Below are 27,224 nucleotides of genomic sequence, written 5' to 3'. Positions count from 1 at the left end.
TCCTTTTAGGTTTGAATGAATACAGTGTTTAAAAAAAAAATTCAAATATTAATAGTGCTCTGTCCTCGATAAAAAATGCTTCTAAATCTATGAATTGGCCAATATCTCATTGGTTTTGGTTTTGGTTTTATACCATACTACTAATTAATTCAAACCTTGATTTTCTAAGTAAAATAAAAAAATGTTCCATTTTTCTTTTGTTAATAGTTAATACGTTATACGATATGGATATATATATATATGGATGATAACATAACGAAAGTTGTACGATCACATGACATGCTACTATATCCACATACCCCGATACAACAATTAGCAGTTGTCCATTTATTTTCCTTTTAAAATAAAGCAGTTGTGCGTTTATTTATCTCTATTTGACTATTTCTACTGTTCTGGCAACTACGTAGCCTGTTCTTTTATGTAGTGTATCATGGTCTTTACTTTACAACTAATCTCTTCTCTATACTTTCCCCGGTTCTGTTGCTACTCGCTACTGCGGGCTTTACAAATAATGACGAAGAACAATAAACCATGCTAAATCTCTGAAGCCCAAGTAACACATAATTTTTGGTTTCAGCTGTTGGATCATCATGTCGAGCCCAAACTAAGAAGAAACAACGCATTCGACAATCTCTCAAATCCAATACAGCTCATCTCACTACATTACCTCCACCACCACCAGAGTGTACTAACATCAGAACTCATCAAATCCAGCTGCTCAATAAATCTGATGCTCTTGTAAGAAATATATATGTCTATGTAAGATATACTTATCTTTAGGAATGAATATTTCTTTCTAATGATGTAGTCTTATAGTAATCTATTTTTATTGAAATTGTTAACCTTAAGCATACTTGGTAACCAGTAAATAAAAGAATTTATTTTTTAATGTTTTAACTAAAGCATAAGTGACTAATGTTCTAGAAGAGGAGAGTGACTTGAAAGACAAGTCCAATGGAAGATGCATAAGAAAATAAGTTCAATGTATGAACCTAATGTTTTAGAACATTCACACTTGTTTTCTCATAGTGAGATGAGTTCCTTAAGTAAACATTTGTCAATTACTCAATTTTGATTGATGGTTGAGATTAAAGGATAAACATGCCAAGAAAATAAGAAAAACTTGGTGAGAAAATAAACAAAACTTGATGAGGAAGCTAGGTCCCCCTTCCTACTTATAAATAGTTGTATTTGCTCAATCTTAAAGCATCACAAAACAAAAGAAAACACACATAAAAACAGTGTGTAGACAAGGAGAGAAGTCTCAACTCCACTTTAAAATCAATAAATCATCTTCCATGCGCTAATCCTTCTTATAATTCTATATCATGTGATTAGTCTAGATATTAAAGATCTTAGGGGTTCACGTAGAATCAAGTTTACAGCTCTAGGATCCCGAGCGTGTGTGAGACACGTAACTATCGTAATCGGGTAATTAGGCTTTATGCCAAGTGATGTAACCGATCGTTAGGTCAAACATCTCAGTACTCTTTTTCTCAATCAAACGAATAGGTAAAGATGAAAAAAAATAGGTGGTTAATTCAGTTATAGATAAGCTGTGCTACCAGCTCGATTGAGGCTACAATTTGTACAAAAGGGCTTAAAATTATTTTGAGAAATATTTGGGCTTTTAAAAACGTTGTCGCAAAGCCTAATAGCTAAATATAGGCCCATTAGCTGAGATTCTCGGAAGCTCAGACCGAGCCTAACGACGTTGCAATTTACTTATATACCCCTGTATGATTAGGGTTTTGAGAGTCTCTAATGCGAAATTACGAAAAAGCCCACCAAGTGGACCGACTTTGCCCGAGTCGGCGGATCTGAGTATCTCACACGTCTTTAAATACACAACGAGCTTGCCTCACATCCATATCGAGTTAGGTTTTTTAGCGTTTCTTCTTCTTCCTCCTTAAGCTGCAGGATTGTCTCGGGTGCTTAGTATTGGGTGGTTTAGATCTGAACCCCTTTCGAATCGATTACATCCGTACCCAAACCCCTCCCTCCTCCCCCCACCCCCCCTCCCGCACCCTCGATTCGAAAACATGATGCCATCGATCCTGATTGCAAGGAACCAGGCGAGCGGTCAGAACTTGGTCGATTCGACTAAGGTTCGTAGAGCCCACAGATTTTGGGTTTCTTGCTTGAATTGTTTTTTGAAATTGAATCCCTAGGGCTATTGATTTAGTCATAGTTTTCGTGTTTGTTTGAATCTCTCTGATTAGATTAGAGATAATCTTTGAATTTTAAATCTCAAGCGTGGTTTGTCAATCATATATATACTTAGGAACCCTATAATACCATTATATATTCATATAACCGTATATTAACTTTAAATCATATGTTATAATTCATATAATTAATTTGTATACATAATAGGGGTCTCAACGATCAGGTAAGTTTGTTTGTATTGTGTTGTGTCTTGTTTGGTGTAATGTGTTTTACACATTGATTGGGAGGGTTTGTTACGGAACCCCTGTGAAACCGATAGCCTAAAACCCTTTATTCTAATATATTAAAGATCGCAAGAATCGTAAATGATTCCAAAACGTCTCTCCCCAAAGAGAAGAAGGATAAGGAGAGGAGAAAACAGAAGAAAGAAAAGCGTGAGAAATCTCACAAACATTCTTCCAAAAAGTCTAGTAAGTCCCCAGGCGTTTCTGAGAAGAGTGGTGTGACCGAGGAGCTTGATGGACCTCAAAACCACCTCGGTTATCTATCTGACGGAAGCCAGAATAGTAACAAGAGGAAGAGAGACTGCTCTCCTCCGGCTGTTGAAAGTGTCGTCAAAGGTTTGTACCAGTGTGCTTAATGGACTGTTATGTCTATTTGTATTGTTAGAAAGACTGACATGTATACATCTTTTTGTGTGCAGTTGTGCCTGTAGCAGGTAAACCTCTACGGATTCGTTTGACCTTCAAAAAACCTAAGCTTGAAAGTCCTCTTCCCCGTGAGGATGTTGTTACCTGTTCTACTTCCGGTGCTGAGTCTCTCAATCAGGCACCACAAGCTACCGTATTCTCTTCTCTATGTGAGCCTGAGCTGAATGTTCCCTCAACATCTGAGACGAAGAAGATATGTGAGCCTGAAGTGAATGTCCCCTCAGCATCAGAAGCTGCAGTAGCTGGTGAAGCTAATAAGAGAAAGAAACACAAGCCGACCAAAGAAGACCGATACAATGCATTGTTTGATGATTGGACTCCAATTTCCACCATTGCCATGGAGGTTGATTGTTCCTCTAAGAACGATGACGACTGGCTATTTGGCAGCAGGACTAAAGAGAGAACAAGCTGCAAAGCAGCAAACAAGATTGATGAAGACGTGCGTGCATCTTGTGATTCGTCTTGGCCCAAAGCTCAGTTTCTGTCTCAAGTCGGGATCTATTCTTTGCCGTATACCGTCCCGTTCTAGTGTTTGTTAGTCTTTACTCGTGTACAGTACCTGATTGTAACAACAGTTCTCTAATCTAACCCAATTTTGACACGGTCCATTTCTTGTTCATGGTGTAACAAGTAGACTATCAATGTGTAACACTTCTCTAATCTAACCCAATACTGTTAATTTCTTGATCATGGTTAACGACTATCAATTTGTAACGAAAATGTGTTATTCAAAATCAATGGCGAACGTGAAAACTAACGGCTCGAGTGAATGTTTTTTACCCTCAACAAAAGTATTGGAAAAAACTATAATCATAACTAGATTTTGACCTGCGCACCCGCGCGGGTGTATTTTTCAAAAATATTTTGCTACTTGTTTTTTATATTAATATTAGTGCTTGAAAAAAAAAACAAAATCCACCGATCTTGATCTGAAAGTGTAATACCAAACCCAAACCAAAATTGATAGCAAAATATTTTGAAAAATATGTTAATATTTGATCTGCGCGCCTGCGCGGATGTATATTTTGAAAAATATGTTGATATTATTTTTCATGTAATTATTAGGGTTTGGCAAAATGAATCCGAGGAACAGAACAGATATCGATCCGAAAATATAGTACCAAACCCAAACATAAATTGATTAAATATTCAAATTATTCAAAGTTTTGTTATTTAGAGATCCAAATCTGATCCGAACCGAAGTATTCGGAGACCCGAATTTATTAAAAAATATATTTATATACTTATATATATTAATTATTTTTAGATTTAACGTATATAAAACATCAAGAATGATACTTTTAAATTGGTTTAAATACTTCAAAATATATATAGATAGTCAAAAGTAAGTATCTGAAATAGTTAAGGTATACTCAAATCACCAAAAATACTTACAATAATTATTGATTTTGTATCCAAAAATTTTAAATCAAGCCAATTGATATGTTAAGCTTAGGTATTCTCACATATGTTATTTAAATTTATAGGAAATATATTATTTTATTTATAGATTTTGAGAAATTTAAAATATATAATGATTTAAAACTTTAAAAATAATTTAAATGGATCCAAACTCGAACCAAACCCGCAAAGGTCTGAATCACACTCAAACCAAAATTTAAAAACATCCTAATAGGACTGAAATCTTTGACCCCGAAAATCCGAAACGCAAATCGATCAGAACCAAACTCGTATGGGTAACCGAAAGCCCATCCCTAGTCATTATTATGTATCGTATATTGTCATCATATAATTAATTGTATTTTATATGTACCATCATATAAATAATTACATATATTATATTTTTAAAACTTAATATGAAATATAAAAACCATAATTTGAGTTGGTATTTCAAATTGGGCTTTGTATTGTATTTTTCTTATATATATGTTGACAACATTTTTAATAATGGTTATTGAAAAATAGTTTAGTAAAAATCTATTTTTGAATATATGTATATTTTTCAATCAATTTATGATATAAATCAATTTTGAATTATTATTTTGATTTGAAATATGTATATAAAGTTTAAATTTTGTTTTATGGTTAGTTTAGAAAAAAAAGTTTTAGGCAATTAGATTGACTCATTTTAAAACTGGCTCAAATAGATAGTTTCTTATAATATGATGGACTTTCAATTTTTTTTAATAACATAAGCCCATTACTTTTTTGCTTAATAATAATATCCTTGTTTTCAAACAAAAGTAATGGTTATTGAAAAATAGTTTAGTAAAAATTTATTTTTGAATATATGTATATTTTTCAATTAATTTATGATATAAATCAATTTTGAATTATTATTTTGATTTGAAATATGTATATAAAGTTTAAATTTTGTTTTATGGTTAGTTTAGAAAAAAAAGTTTAAATGATTTGACTCATTTTAAAACTGATCCAAATAGATAGTTTTTTATAATATGATGGACTTTCAATTTTTATTAATAACATAAGCCCATTACTTTTTTGGTTAATACTACTATCTTTATTTCCAAACAAAAGTAATATTTTTTTAAAAGACTACAATCCATGTTACCAAACACTCTTATTTTTTAAATTTATATACATGTTTCCAAACAATCTCATTTTGTACTTCAGTTTTAATAAGATAGATTACGAAAAGATAATTTGGTAAAACATATTGATACACATTTTATTAATCCCGCACATGGTCCACCTAATAGATTTTTTTTGTTTAATTATAAGAAAACGAAACCAAAACAATATCAAAAATCGAAAAATAAAATTCGCGAGTCTATTATTCGTGGGCTCAACTGCTGACACAGGGAGGTAGGAAGAAGAGATGAGGAGGCTCGCCGGAGTAGAAGACGAGGAGAAGTGGCTGGCCGAAGGAATCGCCGGAATCCAGCACAACGCTTTCTTCATGCATCGCGCCTTGGTCCGTCCGTTTCTCTCTTTTTTTTTTTTTTTTAATTATTTCTCTTTGATCTGATGATTTATTTTCTCCTTGTCTTCCTCAGGACGCGAACAATCTCAGAGAAGTCCTCAAGTACTCGGCTCTGATGCTCTCGGAGCTCCGCACCTCGAAGCTATCTCCTCAGAAATACTACGATCTATGTAGAACTTTTGAATCTCTCTCGATTTCGTGCGCGTTTGACCGTTTCTAATGATTCCTCTTCTGATTAGATATGCGAGCCTTCGATGAATTGAGGCAGCTGGAGGTTTTCTTCAAGGACGAGAGCAGGCATGGCTTACCTGTGGTTGATTTGTATGAGCTTGTTCAACACGCCGGCAACATCTTGCCTCGGATGTAAGCCTGATGATCTAGATATCGTTGACCTAGTTTCTCTTGATTGGATTAGGATCTGATAAGTCTCAGTTACTAGCTAGAGTTATAGGATGTAAGGAGATGATTTAGATTCATTCACATCTTCGAGCTTGCTTCTCTTGATCGGATTAGGATCTGATAAGTTTCAGATACTTGCTAGATTGGACTAGAGTTATAAGATGAAAGGAGATGATTTAGATTCATTCATATCTTCGAGCTTGTTTCTCTTGATCAGATTAGGATCAGAATAGTCTCAGTTATTAGCTATATAGATTGGACTACGGTTATGAGATTAGACTAGAGAATGAGGATGATCTCGTGTAAATCTACTTGAGGTAGCTAGGCGTTGAATGAGATTGTTTGCTTTTACACCATTATCTTAGAGAGATATCGATTAATGGTTTTGCTTGGTCTGCATTGTTTCGTGTTGCTGAGTTACTTTATGTGCTGATGCTGGTCTATCAGGTATCTGCTATGTACAGTAGGGTCTGTTTATATCAAAAGCAAGCAAGCTCCTTCTAAAGATGTTCTTAAGGATCTAGTGGAGATGTGTCGAGGTGTTCAACATCCTATTCGTGGACTCTTCTTGAGGAGTTATCTTGCACAAGTGAGTAGGGATAAGTTACCTGAGATTGGCTCAGAATACGAAGGGTGAGTCGTAACTATGCTTTTTCAGTCTCCTTTGAGTATTTAGGTGTTTGTTTACTCTCCTTTCAACTATCCTGCAGAGATGCAAATACTGTGATGGATGCTGTTGAGTTTGTGTTGCAAAATTTCACCGAGATGAATAAGCTCTGGGTTCGAATTCAGCATCAGGTGAATTTTCGATCTGGGAGTTGATGGTAGTTAGATACGCATAGCACCTCTGCACTTGCATGCCCCTGACTGAAGCATAAATGAACTATGAAGAGCATGCTTTTGGTCATGCAGGTTGTGTGGTGCTTGTGAATCATTGATATTGGTCAACCTGAGCTGAGGTGTTCCTTGGACTGCAGGGACCTGGAACAGTTCGAGAAAAGCAGGAGAAAGAGAGGAACGAACTCCGTGATCTGGTACTATCAATACCGCTACTGGACTGAATACATAGTTTGCCATGCCACTGGCCAATAAGTTGTATGTAATGTTTTCATCTCAGGTTGGAAAAAATCTGCACGTTCTAGGACAGATCGAAGGTGTTGACCTTGAGATGTACAAAGAGACTGTTCTTCCTAGAGTCTTAGAACAGGTTCAGCAGCTCATTTTTGCATCTATCACCAGTTTTCTTTTTCTTATAGATGAGACTTTAGTTGCTGTATAAGTTGCTAAATCGGGAAACCTTGATCAGGTTGTCAATTGTAAAGATGAGCTGGCTCAGTATTATCTGATGGAGTGCATAATCCAAGTTTTTCCTGATGAGTATCATTTGCAGACTCTTGAGACATTATTGGCTGCTTGTACCCAACTGATGGTGGGTACGCTGACAATCGAGATTTTTCTCTTTCCTAATCTCCAATGCAATTGTATGCTTAGAGTTCTCATGCTTCCATTGTCTCTTGAAGGGGGTCTATCTGACCTGTCTGTATTGCCATTAACTATTCTTGTTTGCTAGTATATGGGGGTAGAATGTTGCTCATTTTTTAGTGACTAGGGCTTTGGCTTGCCAGTTAGAAGTTTTTGAAGGAGGCCCTTGATCTCTTACAGTTTAAGTGAAATTACAAAACTCTGAGTAGGGAATTAATGATAAAGAGCACTTTGTTTTTGTTTTCATGCGCTGCACTTTTGCTGTTTGAGATCTTTTACCCTTTCCTTCCTCCCTGACCTTAAGAAATAAATTTTCAGCCAACAGTCGACACCAAGATAGTGTTAACTCAATTGATGGACCGGTTGTCAAATTATGCTGCCTCAAGTCCAGATGTAAGTGTCTGTTGAGCTATCTTTGTGCCTTTTAATTTTTGTTCAATGTTACTGAGTTGTCTCTCCTATTCATTACATCTGGGCAGGTGTTACACGAGTTTTTGCAAGTGGAAGCTTTTGCTAAATTGAGCAATGCAATTGGAAAGGTTGGCTCCATTAATGAATTATCTATTAATGAATTTTTCTTTTCGCTGTTGGATATTTTTGAAACATAACGGCCCTTAGAATAGTCCTATGTAGGTCCCAAGTACCATGAGAAGTAGTCAGCTTGATTGTTGTGTTGCATGATATATTCTAATCTTTGGTTATCTTCTCTTAATCAACTCCTTTTGTTAGGCATCGTCTAATTCTATGACATGTGATGGGTACCAGTGCCACGATAGTCTGTAAATGTCTGTCCTCTAGTAGCTTGATTTGAGAGTTCAGTAGTTAGGAGAGCATCTTATCTCACGCAGAAAAATGAAAAATTATGCTTAAGTTTCTCGAAATACATTTATATGACGTATGTACTTGGTATGGCTGCAGGTGATAGATACACAGATTGAGATGCCTATTGTTGGAGCCATGACGCTGTTTGTCTCTCTTCTGACTTTTACACTCCGAGTTCACCCAGATCGGCTTGACTATGTGGATCAAATATTGGTACGGATTTCTTCCGTGGACATCTTTCCTAAACTCGTCATGATGAATTGTTTAGGTTTATGATTAGTTGAATCTGGTGTAGCCATGGTGTTAAACTAACTCTTGATCCGCAAAATTTGTAGGGTGCATGTGTAGTTAAGCTTTCCAGTGTGCCCAAGCTGGAGGACGCCCGTGCAATGAAACAAGTGGTTGCACTTCTGAGTGCTCCTTTAGAAAAATACAATGACATAGTTACAGCTCTTACACTGTCAAATTACCCACGTGTCATGGATCATCTTGATGATGGAACGAATAAAGTAATGGCGATGCTTATTATTCAAAGTATAATGAAAAACAATTCGTGTATTTCAACTGCTGATAAGGTATGCTTACTACTTTCCTCAAGTAAAGACGTATACATTATCTACTTGTACTATGTTTCAAAAAAAAAAAAAAAAAAGACGTTTACATTATCTATTGTAATAACATGCCAATCTGTGTTCACTAGGTTGAGGTGCTGTTTGAATTGATTAAAGGACTTATTAAGGATTTGGATGGAACCGATACAGAGGAGGTGCGATCACTTTTTCCTTGGTTTCTCCCACGTGGGTTGCAATGAGTAGCTCTCGTCAGCTTTAGTCCAGCGTCTCTTTCCTCAACTCATATTTTTGTGTGTGTTTGCAATTAGCTTGATGAGGAGGATTTCCAGGAGGAACAAAATTCAGTTGCCCGACTGATACATATGCTTGATAATGAAGAACCAGAGGAGATGCTAAAGGTGAGAAACATCATGCGTATACTAAATTTTCGGTTCAGTAGTTATATGCATTTTGTTTCCGGACCTACTGTCTTCCCATGATTTTAGTAGATATCTATAGAGCTGTTACAGTGACTTACCCACTTAACCTAACATGGTTTTTATTACTTGTCTGTTGCTCAACTCCCCTGAAGCCGCCTGCATCCCTAAAGTGATCTGCAGGCCGGCTTCATGCTCATTGGCGTTCTTTAACAGAAGTTATATATATAATTACAAGGCTATAAGACCATGGTTTTTTTACATCATATCTTATGAGTTACCAAATTACTTACCTGGGTACATAACTGATATGCAGATTATATGTGTTGTGAGAAAGCATCTTATGACAGGAGGAACTCGACGCCTTCCTTTTACCGTTCCCCCACTTGTTTTTTCTGCACTCAGGGTATATCTCTTCTTTCCCCTATAATGTGTTTGGATGTGTGTGTATCCAGTTGCAAATAAACCCAATGAAATACACTCTCATTGTTTCTCAATGAGAATTCTTCTTGTCACTGAAACAAAGTTCCATGTCTTTAGTTCTATATGAATTTCCATCTTATTGCTCATTTTAATGTCTACACATTTATACGGAGTGCTTTCTGATATGATATAACACAGATCGTTGAGTGTGACCACTTCACGTGGTCACTCCACTGGGACTAAATTTTCTGCTTTAGCAAAAATGTTTTTAACTTCAAGAGTGGCTAAAATGTTTCCGCAACAGTTGGTCAGGCAGCTAGATTCCCAGGGTGGAGATATAACTGGAGAAGAGGTGTCAGCCACCCCGAGGAAGATTTTTCAGATTCTCAACCAGGTACTATGAGCATTTTTTTTCTTTTTTTTTTTTACATACATGTAAGTTAGGGAACATGTGTTACTTCACAGAGGATGGATTCCAGAAGTTAGACATTTATTCTTGTGAATCGTTTATCTCCTTGATGAATTCAGATCATCGTTTGATAATCAATGCAGTAATATTTTTTCTACGTTTTTAACTAAAAGCACTGTACTGTGTGTATTTAACGTATTAGTTTCTTCGATTGCCCACCAAAGTTTAACACATTTGTTTCAGTATCAGGCTATGTGTTAGTTTCAAAAAAAATTTCTCTAGGAGTTGCATTACTCGACAACTAAGTTTTTAATGACAGATCACGTTTAACGCCCAATATCTTTTACAATCCACTGAACATGTGCTTTTTGTTCCAGACAATCGAGGTTCTTTCCTCAGTTCCATGTCCTGAACTGGCTCTAAGGCTCTACCTCCAGTGTGCTGAGGTAATCTATGGGGCATCAACAAAATTCGAAGTTGCCTGTAGGCAACATGTAATCGACTTAGCATTCTCAATAATTTTCTATTGTTCTGGAAATGATGATCAGGCCGCAAGTGATTGTGATCTTGAGCCTGCTGCTTATGAGTTTTTCACCCAAGCATTCATACTATACGAGGAAGAGATCGCGGTAACTTATTTTTCTTTCTGTGTGAACTTTATCAAACTTAAAGCTCTCTTCCTCAACTCTTATATACTTTCACTGTGTTGTGTATTTTGTATCATTATACTATAGGACTCCAAGGCACAAGTCACTGCAATTCATCTGATTATTGGAACCTTGCAAAGGATCAATGTCTTTGGTGTTGAAAATAGAGACACCTTGACACATAAAGCAACCGGGGTACAGTTTTTTCGCCAATGCTTTCTCATTTTTTAAAAAAAGGTCTCTTCTCAATTTCTATCTAAACACTTAATTTTTTTTTCCTTGGGACCAGTACTCAGCAAGGCTTTTAAAGAAGCCTGATCAATGTCGAGCGGTTTATGCATGCTCTCACCTCTTCTGGGTCGATGATATAGATGGCATCAAAGACGGAGAAAGGTACCTCCTCTTGCATTACTCTCATACTTCTCTTTTTTTTTTTTCATGTTTACATTAAACCATGGGTAAGTCAATGATCTTCTTAGCTCCAGAACTAATTCATTGTCGATGTTATTCTCTAGAGCTCTTCTCTGTTTAAGACGTGCACTGAGGATAGCAAACGCAGCTCAACAAATGTCTAATGCAACCCGAGGTAGCAGCGGACCAGTCACGCTGTTTGTCGAAATCTTGAACAAGTAAAAAATCATCTGACATTTTGTTCATACACAATGAAGAATATCTGAATATTAATAAATGGTTTTTTTTTGTCAGGTACATATACTTCTATGAGAAAGGGAATCCACATATCACTCCATCTGATATACAGAGTCTGATAGAGCTGATCAACACCGAGATGCAAAGCGACGACAACGGTAACAGAAGAACACACTCAGATCCCTTCTTTACAAGTACACTGCGTTACATTAGGTTCCAGAAACAGAAAGGTGGGTTGATTGGTGACAAGTATGACCTCATCAAGTTGTGACTTGTATCCTCCACACAGTCCCGAATCAAATCCATAGATCATTTGGATTTGATTTGGTTTTCTTTCTTTCTGAAATTTCAGAAGAAATGGTGTAAACACACAAGTTTGGTTTCTTTTCGGGTCCATGACAAAATTGGAGCAACCTTTTTGTAATCTTAATCCTCTTTGTTGCTAATACTACTCCCCTTTGTGTATAGAATTCTCGTTTCTGAAAACCATTATTTGAATCTATGCCTCGATTGCAAAATCTAACTTAATACATTGTTGTTTTTTTGAATTTTTTGTCACTTATACATGGTCGACTCAATCACATAATCACACATCTACTATTTCTAATTACACTAGTTATGTGGTTGACATGGTTACATGTAAGCCAACAAGTGTTGTGTTATTAACATTTTCTGATAGCCTAGAAGGGAGGAATTACGATGATAAAATTAATTAAACTCGTCTGTTAAAAGTACAAAATGGTTTTCAGAGATTAGTCTACATAGAGGAAGTACAACAACAACACACCAAGAACTCATCAACTTTCTCTTACTCAAAATCCTCTTGGCCTTACTTCAAATAACCACAAAGGCTGGTTTTGATGCTAGACTCTCTTCTTTTTGTCTCTTCAGCTTCGTTTGTTACCTACAAATCTTCTTGTTTTTTTCTTTTTTTTTTAAAAAAAAGAAGAGGTCACAGTAAAACACAAAGACTCTTGTTCAGTTTCTTCTTCTTTTGATTCGGTGGCTGAAGCACCATTTTTATAGCTGCGTCAAAGACTGCTTTAACGTTCTGCATAAACATCATCAGTCTGTTAATACATACAAAACCACATAACAAACAAACAGACATCTGAGATCCTATGAGTGTACCTGCTGCGTCTTTGAACTACATTCAATGTAAACCGGAGAACCTATCAGTTTCCTTAGTTCTTCTCCCTGCAGACAAAACAATTAAGACACATCTCATCTAGTTGTATCTGAAAAGAATATTGGATTGTGGAAGTTACCTACCTGGTTTGTAGTAATCGGCACTGCGCCAGGATGGTCTATGAAGAACTGCTTGTCATCTCGAAGATCTGCAAAATTCTTAAATATAAGTATATTTTTTTTCTTGTTATCAGGGAAGAGTTTTTTACAGAAGAAGAGAGTCAGATACCGAGTTTTGTTCCAACGAGGATAATAGGAACTCCAGGTGCATAATGCCTGAGCTCAGGAATCCACTGAATAAAGAAACCAAATTCAGAATCAGCTCAGCAATGGGAAGAAGAAAGTTAGAAGCAAGAAAAGAGACAAACCTTTTTGGCTATGTTCTCGTAGCTAGCTTTGCTAATAAGCGAGAAAGCAAGAATGAAGACATCTGCACCACGGTAACTCAATGGTCTTAATCTGTTATAGTCTTCTTGACCTGCACAAAATCAACAACAAGACCTTAGTAGCAAAAACAAGAAACCAACCACGTTTGATGGGTGGTTTCAAAATGATGGTTCTTACCAGCTGTATCCCACAAGCCAAGATTCACAGTGTTCCCATCTACAACCACATTAGCACTGAAGTTGTCGAAAACAGTTGGTACATAGTCCTGATAAAGTCAATAAACAAGTCATGAGATTTTGACTTTTTTTTTTTTTAACATCCTTTATGTATAATCTAAACTAGTTCTCAAAACAAGTTAAAATGGATCATCATTAACACACAATTTAACAGCTTTAAAAGCTCAAACCTTTACATGATCTAGCTTAATTACATTCAAGAAAATTATCAAGGAACCTTCAAGAACACTACTGAGAGCAAAAAAGAAACAAAAAAGAAGGAGGAGACTTTTGGCAGTGAATAATTACCGTAGGAAAAGTGTTGCTAGTGTAAGAGATCAGCATACATGTTTTTCCGACGGCACCATCGCCGACTGTGACACACTTTATGAACCTCGAAGCGCTCATCTCCCGCCGCAAACTCACAAAAAAAACAAATGAAAGTCTTCTTCTTCTTCCTCAAATCTCAGCCATTACCAAGAATCAAGATACAAACCTTTCACCTAACTCTAGAAAAACACCCTGAAACTCAAATGAGAGATTGATGAAAGAAGAATGATAAAATGTTTGTATTTTTTTTTTCCTTTTTATTTTGTAATGTTTTCTCTGTGTTTTAAAATTTTAATGCCAGATAAATGGTACACCAAACAACACCTTATCATTTACACTCACCCCACTTTAATTTTCTATATATTATTTTTTAAGAAAATTAGAATTTGAATGACAAATCAGCCGTTGTAATTTACATTATGAAATTAAAGATAGCCAACTACCACCAAAATAACAACCTGACACACTAGTTTCTTTGTTTATAAAATAGATTATTTAATTTTCTAACGACCCATGTATACAAAAGCAAAAAGACAGGAAATCAATTAATATTATGATAAAAAAAAATAAAGATAAAGCACAAGCGACGAAAGTATGGGGGAGGCAGGATTGGGATATTAATCATTTGATTGGGAAAAATTCTCAGTCAAGAACGTGCGACTTAGTGTTACGGCACCATTTCATTCGTTTCTTATAATAAATTCTCTTTCAAATGAGTATTATATAGTTTTCATTGTTATTATAGTTTTCAAAGATATCTTCATCTTTAAGATAAAAATCCTTCAAGAACGTGCTTAACTCTCATTCAACTCGCCAACGAGCCAAATCATACGGTCGCATTATTGCATTTTCTTTATATAATAGGCAATCATATGAAACTAACTAAGGTGTTAGAGTTAGCTCTACGCTTTCTACCTACTCTTCAACCAACAACACCTTTTCACATTCGTTAATTCTTGCATGAAACAGGATTGGGAATTTTTATTTAAAATTTTACAGGAATAAATCATGAATTTGAACGCTTGTAATTGAAGCCACATGTTTGGAATTTTTTTAGTAAATAAATCTTTCATTAGTTAGTCAACACAGTCAAGTGTTTCATCAATATTTTTCCTGAGAAATTTTTTGCCAATATCGTAGTCAGTAGTCCGGGCCATAACACAAAGTCCACAAAGCACCAACACAACTACGATACTCCTGAAATATTATCAATTTATCATCATAGATTCATAATAATAAAGGGAAAGCCCAGTCACGTAAATTGACACATTATGGTACGTAAGACTTTATATTATAGCCAAACCAACATAAAGAGTTGTTTACGCTGAGAGACACATTGTGTCTTTTGTTCACTCTTAAAGACACATTGTAATTACAACACACAAAGTTGAGACAGGTGTCTTTGTTGCTGACCAAAAAGCCCTTCGCTTATAAACCAGCGTGAATGGGAAGAGCATGTTCTCTTTAAGGAACCAAACCAGATCACAAATCTCGTTGGAATAAATGAAACAAGGGAAAAAGTAAAAGCAGTTGTCTGGGTTTGAGTGTTTCTATCCTGCCCGTCGGATTATTTTTTTAAAAACGATCTAATGGCTCAGAAAAGCCTTATTGTTTTCGCTTGTAATTAATAGCTACCGTAATAAATGCGTCTTCTTCGACAACTCGTTGTTCTGGGTTTGAGATTAGGTGGGTGAAGTGTCATGGATGACATGGTTGTGGTTGTAGATGTTTTGGTTTGCTTAAGCTTTGTTTTGCGTGGACGACATGATTATGGTTGTGGTAGGTATGTTCAGTCTAGTCGTTTGAATGTAAGGGCTACTTTGAGGCCAAGGTTAGGATGGACGTGGTTAACATAACAGTATTGTGGGTTGTGTTTTGTTGTGGACCTGCTTGTTTAGGGTGTGCATGTCGTGAAAGTGTTGTTGTGGTTAAGTGGGTGTGGTTAGTGTGACAGGTTTAGTGGTCTGATTGTGGTGCAAGACGGGTGTTGTGGTTCATTATGGATGACATGTTGGTGGTTGGCATGTGGTAAACAAGAAGCTTTAGTGGAGTGTGTTATGACTTAGTTATGAAGGTGGTGTAGTGGTTGTGGTCAATTTCAATTTTGTAGTAGAGGAATAATTCAATTTTAGGGTGTGATTATGGTCTGGGTTTGAGATTAGGTGGGTGAAGTGTCATGGATGACAGGGTTGTGGTTGTAGATGTTTTGGTTTGCTTAAGCTTTTTTTGCATGGACGATATAATTATGGTTGTGGTAGGTATGTTCAGTCTAGTCGTTTGAATGTAGGGGCTACTTTGAGGCCAGGGTTAGGATGGACGTGGTTAACATAACAATATTGTGGGTTGTGTTTTGTTGTGGACCTGCTTGTTTAGGGTGTGTATGTCGTGAAAGTGTTGTTGTGGTTAAGTGGGTGTGGTTAGTGTGAAGCTTTTCTGGGCTGAGAAACGTAAAAATCTCAAGAATTTCTGAGACGATGATATGGTGAAACAGAGATGCAAATTCGGAGAGGAGAGACAGGAAATCAAAGAGACAAGGGTTTGGGGAGGTTTGATTTGGACCGGAAAGCTAAAGAACTTATGGGGCGACAAGCGGAAGGCGAGACGATGCTATGGTGAAACAGAGAGGGGAATTCGGAGAGGAGAATCAGAAAATCGAAGAGAGAAGGGTTGGGGGAAGTCTGATTTGAGTTCAATTTCAGATCATTTTTCTGAGGAGAAGACACTGGAGCATGAGGTTAGGGTTCATCAGGGGTTGAAGAAGATAAATCAAAAATGTGAAAAGGGAAAAAGTAAAAGAAGTCGTAGGTTGTAAAAAGTAAAAGAAAAGGAAGCAAGATGTTTTTGGTTAACTAGATTGGTCTGGTTAGGTTGGGTGAGTTTTACAAACTAAGTAAATTTGTCTCTAGTTGAGGGTTATATTAGTAAAGAGAGCATGAGAAAGTGTGCTATAGCATAATGTGCTTTTGAGTGAAATTGATAACACAAAATGTGGAAATGTGTCTTTGAGGGTAAAAATTTCCAACATAAACATATCTGGTACATGTCACGAAATCACTCACTGATGGTGATACAGACTTATTTTATGTAAAACACACTCAATTAATCACCAAAGAGTTTATGGAAAAATTAACAAGGGAAGTAGCAGATGCACTTGTGAGCTGGGAAGACATAGTTGCAAGATCCATGTCGTGCTTTCTCTAGTCGAATGCACTGATTCTTGCATGCATTATTGTTTCCACAGACTCCTGACACGTTCCACTTGGCCTTTCGCACAGCTTCTGTACTGCTTCCACCATTGTTGGTGCTTCTGTATATACCATACATCTCACAACGTTAATTCATATAAATATGAAACTATAACTTGACCCGCACGTACTTATTTTAACTTTTATATGAATATTATTTAAATTAACAAGGGAACATTATTTAAAATTACATGCATGTGATAGTTTAGGTCATTACTCACCGAAAGCAGCAAAAAGAACAAGGGCAGCGAAAAGAAGGGCAACGATGGAAGCAAACTTAGCCATGATCACTATTTATACTTAAGTCTTTATTGTATATGTGTGTGTGACGTGTGAAGAAATAAGCTCAGGATCAACCTCTATTTATAGTAGAGAAAATGACGAGGTGTTAGTTTTACTCTGAGCATGAATATATATTACGATTAAGTGTTTAACCCTACAAATTAGACAAACACCGTCTTCTAGAATACAATGTTAAACACGCATGTATCTCATGATAAAAGATAAGATATTGACAGATACATAAACAGTGCTGCTCGGTGCATGGTGGTTATAACTGCTAAATTGTTCATTTGCAATTCGACTCGGTGGCTATAATTACTGTTCACATAGCTGGCTTATTTGACTTGGTCAAGAAGTTACATGTCTTTACCAAGACCACATCGCATTTAGTTTGGTTACACAAGTGGCAGTGATTTGTCACGACCACATTGCATTTAATTTGACCTTGGATATTTTCATGTTAATGATTGATCTTACAATCATGTTCCCACCCTCAGACTAAACTTTTGTTTAATTCGGACCACCTAGAAGAGAAAATCCGATTTTAAAAAAATAATTGAAAAACGGATTGAAAGAAAAATTGTTTTCAACTTCATCGCCTTATCTGCAAGCTTTGATGATAATAGCCACGTACCAAACAGCTTGCTTCGTTGCCCTACTAAGAGAGCCCCAGAACCAGACACATACAAGTAGCAAACTCAGAAGAAGACACATACAAACTAAAATGGTTAACTCTAATTAAACGAAGGATGACCCGAACCGGTTTTGTGAATGCCTCCTACGAACTTGGGTGCTACAAAAAGATCTAAAAAAATTTACATGGTTTGGCTCTAATGGCCAAGGTTTCTCCCTCTTGATGTTTATAACCTCAAACATGATATAAACTCTAAGACACTAAAAACCTAAAACCACATGCACTAACATTAACACGAAAAAAATCAAATGCTAAAAACAGATGTCACAAAATGTCTGGACATTCGTATCTGTGTCTTAGTATACTTGATCTCTAAAATTTATAAAATATTTACATAATAGATTCAAACCGGGTCGAGTTTGATAAAAATAGTTAAGTCCATTGATTCTTATTATATGGATCCCATTCCATCTCCTTTAATAATCTCCAAATAAAACTTAATTCATTTTTCTATCTTATATTCAAATGGGAGATTAATCAAACTCTGGGAAATCGGTCAACAGAAATCATATAATATCATTTTTCTATCTTATGATATTTTGCATAATCTTTATCTTCATTTGCATCTTTGCATCCAAGTAGTTCATTTTGTCAACGTACCAACATATTATTAACGTTTTGTGTAAATCAACATTTATAGTTTTGCATCAAATAGTAAAGTTTTAAGAGAACATAATAGAGCCGGGGAAAGAATAGAACAATATATAACTTTTTGGTGGTCAGCTAATCAAATCTTCAGGTAGAAAGAAACGCTTATGAAGGGATTACGGCATGTAGTTACATATGTCTTTTTTTTTACACTGTAGTTCTTCCATATGTTAACATAAAAAAAACATTTATATATCAAGGTATAATACCAATATACTCCCAGAGTAGAGGGTGGCCTAACTGTCAGGTGAAGGAAGCTCGACCAGGAAAGCTTTAGTACTTCCTACCAGTGACTCGCGGTAGAGTAGGAGTACATATATAGCTAGTATTTGATAAGCGACTAAACTCCGAACTGTAGATACATATTTGGTGCCCAAGACAAATGTTTGATTTTCAACATGCCAACAGTTTATAATATTATATATTAAAAACAAACCAACACAAACATATCTGCTACATGTCATGATGTCACTCATAGAGCGAGTGACACAGACTTATTTAATGAAAATAAGCACACAATAAACGGTAAATAATAATACAAGCACCCATGATTTTGGTAGATTAACATGGGAAATAACAGATACACTTGTGAGCAGGGAACACATAGTTGCATGATCCATGTTGTGCTCCTTCAAGTCGAATGCACTGATTCTTGCAGGCGTTATTGTTTCCACAGACTCCTGACCATGTCCCACTTGACCTCTCGCACAACTTAGCTTCCACCATTGTTGGTGCTTCTGCATATATATATCATGTTAAATTATCAAATAATCTGAAATGGAAAATTTAAGACTCATTATTTCGTTTCGTGCATAAGAAAAAATCGTTACTCACCAAAAGCAGCAAAAACAACAAGAGCAGCGAAGAGAAGGGTGATGATGGAAGCAAACTTAGCCATGATATCTTTTACTGTTAATTTTGATGTATGTATGTGTGGTGTGTGAGGAATTAAGCGTAATATGAGCCCCTATTTATAGTGATATGATGGTTAGCTTAGTCTTTTACTTTTTATCCTGCAATAAAAGTTTAACCCCCACAACTGAAACACATACTGGCGTCTAGGTCATTGGAAATATTTACTAAATAGACGATAAGATATTGACTAATCAATAGTTGATGGTAATTTTCTCCACCACATATATTTACTTACATATGATGCATGATCTATCTAATGCAAAAAAAAAAGATCTATCTAATGCAAGCTAAGCGAGTGATTTGCCATTGGGCCAATGCTACATTTATTTTTCACATGTGCCGGTGTTTAATTTGTGTCGGTCAAGATTCAAGAAGATAGGAGCACCTCACAGAAATTCTCAGAATAGAATTCTAATGACATACAATTTTGATATAATGTAATTGTATATTGATCTGTTCAAAAAAAAAAGTAACTGTATATTGTTAAATTTTAATATATTTTTTTTTATAAAATGAACCACTTAAAACAAAGCAAATGTTTTAAGTGATTTTTATGTGATTTTCATAAATTTTATCTGAGAACTCTGTTTCATTCTCCTTTTTATATTGACAAAATACCCCTTTTATCAGTAAAAAAAATACTCGATGATATTTTTTTCAATAGAGGTGTTCTGAGATCATGACCAAGTTAAAGTTACACAATTTGTAGTGTTCTGATTTTTTACGTTTGCTGCATTAGCGTAGATGTGAAGAGGATCCAAAGAAACTATTGTTGCATTTGCTTGAGTCGCAAGAAAAAAGAAATTCATGCTATAATGATTTTGTCATCAGTTTTTTTTTTAAATTTGATAATCTTGTTTTTTGTTCAAAAAAATAAAAAATTTGATAATCTTGTTTGATAAACCTTATTCAATAAAATAATGTTATACGTTGTTGCATTGAATTGTAAACGACATATATGTGTGTGTATGTCGTTGACAACTCCATACTATATGCCTATCTATTTTTTATGAACACGAAGATACGTCGTGCATAAAAGTTTATATTATAAGCAATCCAACGTAAACATAGGTTTACATGTCATAAGGCTACTAATGGAGTGACACAGACTTATTTTATAAAAATACACGCATTCGTAAGAACCATAGAGTTTCGGTATAGATTACCATGGGAAGTAACCAAGAGACTAACACTCCGGGAAATGATGGCGAGTTGGTCATTTACTTGTGCAATCATTCAATAACATGGCAACCCCACAAATTAAACACATGCGACCGTATTCTAGTAGGAAACATTAACACGCAAAATACCTTTTAATCGTAGATAAATTTAAATCTTGACAAATTCATAAACAGTGTGCTGACAATGGCTGGTTTCAATGCTACGTTGTTCTTTTCAGTTTTTTATGGGGGGCTACTTTGACTTGGTCCTAGAGGATAAGAACTTGACCAAGTCAATAGTTTACACACTTAATTTGCTTTCTCAACCAGATATTTTCTGAGGAGCCTTTTCTTGTCCATTCATATTTTTATTCACTAACCGACGCTTTCCTGGCCTATTAAGAGAGCCCCAGCCACAAGCCACAGACAAGTAGCAACTAACGAAGCGAAAACAAGTGGTTAAGTCTAAACCAAAAATTACCAGAGCCACATTCGGTTCAGTTGGATCTAACCGAAAGATTTCTTCTCCCATGACTTCGGTGGCGATTAATTATGACGGGAGATCATTGTGCATACTTCTACACAGCTGAAAACGTTTTAGAAAACGGGGATTTGGGTTTTAATAAGAGATGCATATACTAAGTGGCTAAATGGTTTCACTGAAAAGTTTTTTGATTGTGTATATATAAACCCTTGAACGTACGTAATACGTTAAATCAATAAGGTAATTTATTAATTTAGATGAAACTCAAAAGGATATCTCCATCCATGACTTCGGTGGCGATTAATTATGGTGGTGCTTCTCCTGAGGAGGCGTTTCTGGCCGGTCCCACTGCTCTATATGGGCCTTGGGTTCAAGGGATGTATACGGTCACGGGTTGTTGTGTTGGAGGCAGCAATCTTCAACGCTCTTCGGCGAACGACGGCATCGTCGGTTGCGAGATCCTCTTCGTGCTGCCGGTTAGGTGTTTCTTGGGTTAGCTAGCGTGTCCGGGATGTGATTCTTTGGGCAGTTTATGGGGTTTGAGTTTTTCGGAAGCTGTAGGAACCGTGTGTTTCAAGGTTTGAGGGCGCCTTTCTCTCTGGTAGCTCGCGGCGACTGGTAGCTCTTTCTGTTATTGACTCGTCTTCTGGTCCGTCAGGTTTACGTTACAGTCTCGTTCAGAGTCTGCTGCTCCGTTGCTTCATTTAGTTTTTTCGTTGCGTAGATCCTTTGTGTTTAGTTTATTTATGTTTCAACCGCTACTAGTTTTCTGTGTGCTGTCTGTAAAAAATTGAAAACTTGGTATAATAATTTAACATTTTACCAAGAAAAAAAAAACTATTTTTCAAAAAATACTATTATTTTATACAATATAGTTATACAATTAAATTTTAATTTTTCAAAATTGAACCAACCTATAAATATACAAGTGTTTTGTGGGGTTTTTATGGGTATCATTTTTTCATCCTCTCTTTGCTTTTTCACTACTTCAAAATATAATATTCATTTTAAAATCTCTTGAAAACTTTTTAATAGACATGTTCTAAGAACACCATTATCCATAAATCTCTATAAATGAATATACACATTACTATTTTAAGATAAACTAATTATGTAATTAAATTTTATTATTTAAAATGAATTTTACCATTTAGAATGAGACAAGTGGCATTAGAATCTCTCAAATTTAAATGAAAGTCTCTCTAAATAGAACTATTTTTCATTTTTCTAAGTTTTATTCTCTTTATTTTGATTTTTATTACTATTTTACGAGAGTTTCTCACTATAAATAGTAATATGGGGGTTTACGATTATGTAGTAATAATTTATTACTATTATTTTCTTTTAAACGATAGAACTATTTTTCATTTTTTATTTCTCGTTTAAACGATTATGTAGTAATATTATATATAGATATATTATTTTATTTTGTAAAGAAATATGGGTTTTATAATTTTCTCTTTTAGCTCCTTGGTATAAATTATTTTCCTCCTAAATTAAGTAATCAACAAAGGGGTTAATCTGGGGTTAAAGTAGGATTGTCATAATCTGTCAATGATTAAAAAAAAACACCAAAGGATTTAGATTTTTTTTAATTATTATTTCTAGTAAATTAGTGAATAACAAATGCTGACATGTGTATCACATTTAGATGATCTATTACCACTATTTACAATATTTTGTTGACTAATTAATGTACACATACGTACATTCTAAATTCAGTTATCTGCATTATTTCTTTATTTAATCTTAAAATTAGTTATGATGCTTACACATCCGCAAAAATAAAGCAAAAACAAAGCTACAAATTACAATGTTCCAAAACATTTGTCAGCTAATTTGATATGTTGTCTTCATCCTCTATTTATTTATTTTGTGGGTGAAAAATGAAATCTACACATGTCAAAGTCTCGTTGTATTTTTGACTAATATCCACATCAAATCAGTTAAAAGATAAACATTGCCTTGTTTGATATAATACATCAAAAATTAATTGACAAAGCTATGATCCACGGACATTCGCCCTCGGTATGCATATATAACTTCAATTCACATGTTTCACACTATCACAAAGTATTTCCGTCATATATGCCATGGCGACGTATCGCTTAATTTTATTAGGCTTCTTAATCCTCTGTTTAAATCTTTTGTTTGGTAAAAACACACATAAAATATAACCTACCTCCGACCCCGACAAGACCATAGCCTGTGAATCGGACACCTCCACCTCCTTAAACTGCCGCTGCACAGCACATTATTGTCCCTTTCTAGATCTCTTGGTGGTGCTGCAATATTCAGCCTCCGCCTCGGAAACAAACTCACGTACGTATGTCATCTCCTCCTACTCCATTGTAGACGAATGTTTCACTTAAAATTTTTATTTTTATTTTTTTAATATTTATAAATATAATTATATATTCAAAAATGATAAAACAATATAAAAATAATTATATATCCAAAAATGTAAAAGTATATAAAATATAATGAATTATAGTTTTGGATTTAAAGTGCAATAGATATTTAATAAGTATAATTATTTTGTTTTCTAGTTTTTTTATTATATGGATTTTGAAAATCACATGGATAATTGAGTGTTATTAGTAAAAATGAATAGAATTCATCTTCCATTAATACTAGATTTAGTTAGAATTAGAAAATCAGTAATAACTAAACTTTTTGAATAATAGAATTTGAATGGATTTTTAAAAAATTTAAACCAATAACAATTAATTCTAATAAGATTTTTGAAATCCAACAACCAATAACAATTAGAATCTCAAAATTTTCAAAGTTCACAAGAATTCACTTACCAATAACCCCTTAGGGCATCATTATTGGTAAGGGCTTCTCAGGGTTCTTAAATTTTTTTCTTTCTTCTTTAAAAAAAAAAAAAATGAATCAATCGCAGGCCGCCACGCGTCAGTGGGACCCGCAAACAGTACAAGAACCAAACCAAAACGTCTCTTAATTAACAAACTTCTCTCCTCGGTTTTATAATTTTTGTGGTCCCCCACCCTTAAGATTCGACCTAAGATACACCAATAATGTTTTTCTTAGTTTATTCTGATTTTTAATTATTTTGATTCTTCAAAAATACGAGTTTATTGTGATTTTTAATTATTTTGACTGGATAGGTTATGATACTTGCGGGGAGGCGATCTCGAATTTGCTAAACCATCCAGAGATATTGAAAAAAGCAAGAACTGAATCTGATATTAAAAATCTCCCTTATCTTGAAAACATCGTATCGGAGACCCTACGCCTATACCCGGTAGCTCCGACTCTTCTCCCCTATGTGGCATCTGAGGACTGCATGGTGGCAGGATACGATGTTCCACGTGGAACAATGTTGTTGGTGAACGTATGGGCCATGCATAGAGATCCATATGTATGGGAAGACCCGGAAAAAATCAAACCAGAAAAGTTTGAGAAAAAAGGTGCGGATTAAAAGTTGATACCATTTGGGATTGGACGACAAGCTTGCCCCGGGTCTGGTTTAGCTCAACAGTTAGTGAACCTGGCTTTGGGATCATTGGTTCAGTGTTTCGAGTGGGAGAGAGTTGGAAAAGACTATGTTGATATGAAAAAGGAAGCATGATGCACCTAGCGACACCGATGCATGCCATGTGTAAAGCTCGTCCCATTGTTAACATTCTCGACGCTTCCATTTAAGTTTAGTCTCTAATGTTTTAATTTATATTCGAACATACCTAATCCTTCCTTATGCATAGATAATAATGTTCTCAATCTTTATGTCCAATTGTGGGAGTGATGCAGATAAATTAATAAATAGACTAAAAGAAACTGTGGTACACAAATACATGACACTTTATAGTATCACAAAAAACATACATAAACACACTTGGTACATGTCATAAGATCACTCATAGAGTGACACAGACTTATTGAACGTAAATAAACACACAAGCACCACATAGTTTTGGTAGACCAATGAGTTTTGGTAGATTAACATGGGAAGTAGCAGATACACCTGTGATATGGGAAAACATAGTTGCAAGATCCATGTCGTGCTCCCTCAAGGTTGATGCACTGGTTCTTGCAAGCATTGTTATTTCCACATACTCCTGACCATGTCCCACTAGACCTCTCGCACAACTTCTGCGCTTTCACCATTGTTGGTGCTTCTGTATACATATTTATCATGGTTAAATCAAATAATCTGAAGAATAAATATTTAAAAATCATTTCGTCATGCTTATGATAAGATCACTACTCACCAAAAGCAGCAAAGAGAACGAGAGCAGCGAAGAGAAGGGTGATGATGGAAACAAACTTAGCCATGACTATTAGTAATTTGTTTTGATGGATTTTTATGAAGTGTGAAGAAATAAGCGTAAGATCGATCTCTATTTATAGTGAAATGCTAGTAGGTTAATCTTTAATTGTGCATCGCACAGTAACGTGGTAACCAAACAAATCAAACATATATTGTCTTCTAGTAACGATATAGAAGATAAGTCTGGCCCTATATTCAAATTCGATGACCTGTTTTCTCCACCACATATCTTTTACCTATGGAAGGCTGTCTCTATAAGTCTCTATCTAGTGTAACCCAACCTGCTTCGGCTTTGAGCTAATGATACATCGCTCACATGGGCGGCTGGTTAATTTTACTTTGTGAAGACTCAAGAAATTAAACATTTTGACAAAGTCAAAGTTACACAATTTTAGTGATTCGTCAGAGATTTTTCAAAGTTAGTTGCATGAGAGAGTATAGAACTAGAATAGGATAATATGAGTGGATAAAAAAGGATATTATATATGATTGGCCAGTTGCTTGATGCAATAAATAATCTCGATACTATCTTATAATCTATTTAGCCCAAAATATATTTCTTGGAATTATTAAACCAAGATGTTGAATCATAAGTGCACGTTAAGTTCTGAAGAAGTAAATCTTATACATATTCGCACAAGTTAGAATCAATGTCAACTTCAGTTAGGTTTGCCAACTGACTTGGCAGTCTAGTACTCATCTGCTAAGAAAATAGAAATTAAGCTTACCATACAAAATCTTTAGTGAAAACTGTGATATGAAGACACTAGCTACCTATCCAATAGACGATGAGGTTGTGACCGCACTTACTTTGTATCTGCTTCCCAATGTTATAACAACGGAATTTATTTGGCCAATCCAACTAGTAATCAGGTTTCTTGCATCCCCAAAACATATTGGCCAATCCAACTAGTAATCAGGTTTCTTGCATCCCCAAAACATACTATGAAGTTTAAAAAATATATATTTATTTTAAAACCCAAAAGGGCATCAATGTTGATTACAACCTCTGTTTCAACCAAACTGATCTAAATCAAAAATATAACATAGCTCGCTTGGCATCAACCACCCGATCCGGTGCGTTCAGCTTACTAGCTCTACCATTCTTATATTACCAATAGCCGTTCTCAACGTTGACACTTACCACATAACTGGTGGGCTTAATCTCGTTTTCTCGGATGCCGGATATCCCATGACGTCGTTTTCTGTAGCTAGCTTTCTGTGATTTCAACAGAGTTAATATGATAGCATGAAGTGATATGCCTCAACAATGCAAGTTCCACAGCTTCCTCCACCTCCACAGTTCATCACAATCACAAAATCCAAATTTTGCTTCAGTATTAGTATTTAGCAGCAGGGCTTTAACATATCCTCTCCTAATACACAAGAACAAGAAAATCCAGAATTCAGTTTTCGATAGCGTTGCAGAAATTAGCTGAGCCATTTCAAATATCACGTAAGAGCGAGCCTTGACAAACCGCGAATTATGTGGAATTCTTTTTCTACAAGTTATGAGGCTTTAGCTGTTATTATTCCATTAACAGCCCATTCATATTTTCCTTTTCGATTTATATCTTTCGATTTTCTACCTGACGACAGGTATCAAATTTTTATTTGTCAAGTAACAAATCGATCAAAAACATTTTTTTCTTAAAATAACCATTTGAAAGAGGCCATCATCCTTTAGTACGTTAATGATTCTACTGTTAAGCCTGGTGGTACTCTTTCTAAATAAAATAATTCACATATAAAAACCCTAACTCTTTCTCTCTTATTG

General features: G+C 35.3%; 5 protein-coding genes and 1 pseudogene across 6 annotated transcripts; 2 read left to right on the top strand and 4 right to left on the bottom strand.

Annotated features, from left to right (window-relative positions):
* Positions 1–1,855: 1,855 nt before the first annotated feature.
* On the top strand, positions 1,856–3,487 carry LOC106421559. Its single transcript, XM_048736289.1, has 3 exons — positions 1,856–2,108; positions 2,519–2,789; positions 2,873–3,487. The coding sequence occupies exons 1-3, from the start codon at positions 2,043–2,045 to the stop codon at positions 3,406–3,408; spliced, it is 873 nt and encodes a 290-aa protein (XP_048592246.1). The 5' UTR covers positions 1,856–2,042; the 3' UTR covers positions 3,409–3,487.
* Positions 3,488–5,562: 2,075 nt separating this feature from the next.
* Positions 5,563–12,150, top strand: LOC106421615 (vacuolar protein sorting-associated protein 35B). Of its 2 annotated transcripts, XM_013862444.3 has the most exons (22): positions 5,563–5,775; positions 5,858–5,954; positions 6,024–6,147; positions 6,631–6,816; positions 6,894–6,981; positions 7,161–7,217; positions 7,301–7,390; positions 7,490–7,612; positions 7,984–8,058; positions 8,145–8,204; positions 8,584–8,700; positions 8,823–9,062; positions 9,188–9,253; positions 9,368–9,457; positions 9,792–9,881; positions 10,203–10,292; positions 10,685–10,753; positions 10,856–10,936; positions 11,042–11,149; positions 11,244–11,347; positions 11,470–11,583; positions 11,660–12,150. In XM_013862444.3, the coding sequence occupies exons 1-22, from the start codon at positions 5,680–5,682 to the stop codon at positions 11,871–11,873; spliced, it is 2,379 nt and encodes a 792-aa protein (XP_013717898.2). In that variant the 5' UTR covers positions 5,563–5,679; the 3' UTR covers positions 11,874–12,150. The 2 variants fall into 2 exon arrangements, with proteins under 2 accessions (XP_013717898.2, XP_048592244.1); XM_048736287.1 differs by lacking the exons at positions 5,563–5,775; positions 5,858–5,954; positions 6,024–6,147; positions 6,631–6,816 and having other exon boundaries at positions 7,096–7,217.
* A 390-nt stretch (positions 12,151–12,540) lies between these two features.
* On the bottom strand, positions 12,541–14,380 carry LOC106421558 (rac-like GTP-binding protein ARAC5). The gene is made up of 7 exons (XM_048736288.1): positions 13,702–14,380; positions 13,355–13,442; positions 13,159–13,268; positions 13,020–13,083; positions 12,875–12,939; positions 12,734–12,799; positions 12,541–12,653 (listed from the first exon to the last, which is right to left on the bottom strand). The coding sequence occupies exons 1-7, from the start codon at positions 13,798–13,800 to the stop codon at positions 12,555–12,557; spliced, it is 591 nt and encodes a 196-aa protein (XP_048592245.1). The 5' UTR covers positions 13,801–14,380; the 3' UTR covers positions 12,541–12,554.
* Positions 14,381–16,713: 2,333 nt separating this feature from the next.
* Positions 16,714–17,532, bottom strand: LOC106421575 (annotated as a pseudogene).
* Positions 17,533–18,976: 1,444 nt separating this feature from the next.
* LOC106421680 (defensin-like protein 3) lies at positions 18,977–19,665 on the bottom strand. The gene is made up of 2 exons (XM_013862521.3): positions 19,426–19,665; positions 18,977–19,328 (listed from the first exon to the last, which is right to left on the bottom strand). Exons 1-2 carry the CDS (start codon positions 19,487–19,489, stop codon positions 19,153–19,155), a joined length of 240 nt encoding a protein of 79 aa, XP_013717975.1. The 5' UTR covers positions 19,490–19,665; the 3' UTR covers positions 18,977–19,152.
* Positions 19,666–24,924: 5,259 nt separating this feature from the next.
* LOC106421519 (defensin-like protein 4) lies at positions 24,925–25,613 on the bottom strand. The gene is made up of 2 exons (XM_013862352.3): positions 25,389–25,613; positions 24,925–25,295 (listed from the first exon to the last, which is right to left on the bottom strand). Exons 1-2 carry the CDS (start codon positions 25,450–25,452, stop codon positions 25,117–25,119), a joined length of 243 nt encoding a protein of 80 aa, XP_013717806.1. The 5' UTR covers positions 25,453–25,613; the 3' UTR covers positions 24,925–25,116.
* Positions 25,614–27,224: the final 1,611 nt, after the last annotated feature.

This window comes from Brassica napus, chromosome A7, assembly GCF_020379485.1.
Source record: "Brassica napus cultivar Da-Ae chromosome A7, Da-Ae, whole genome shotgun sequence".
Lineage (NCBI taxonomy): Eukaryota > Viridiplantae > Streptophyta > Magnoliopsida > Brassicales > Brassicaceae > Brassica > Brassica napus.
This window is presented reverse-complemented; position numbering and strand designations above follow the sequence as displayed.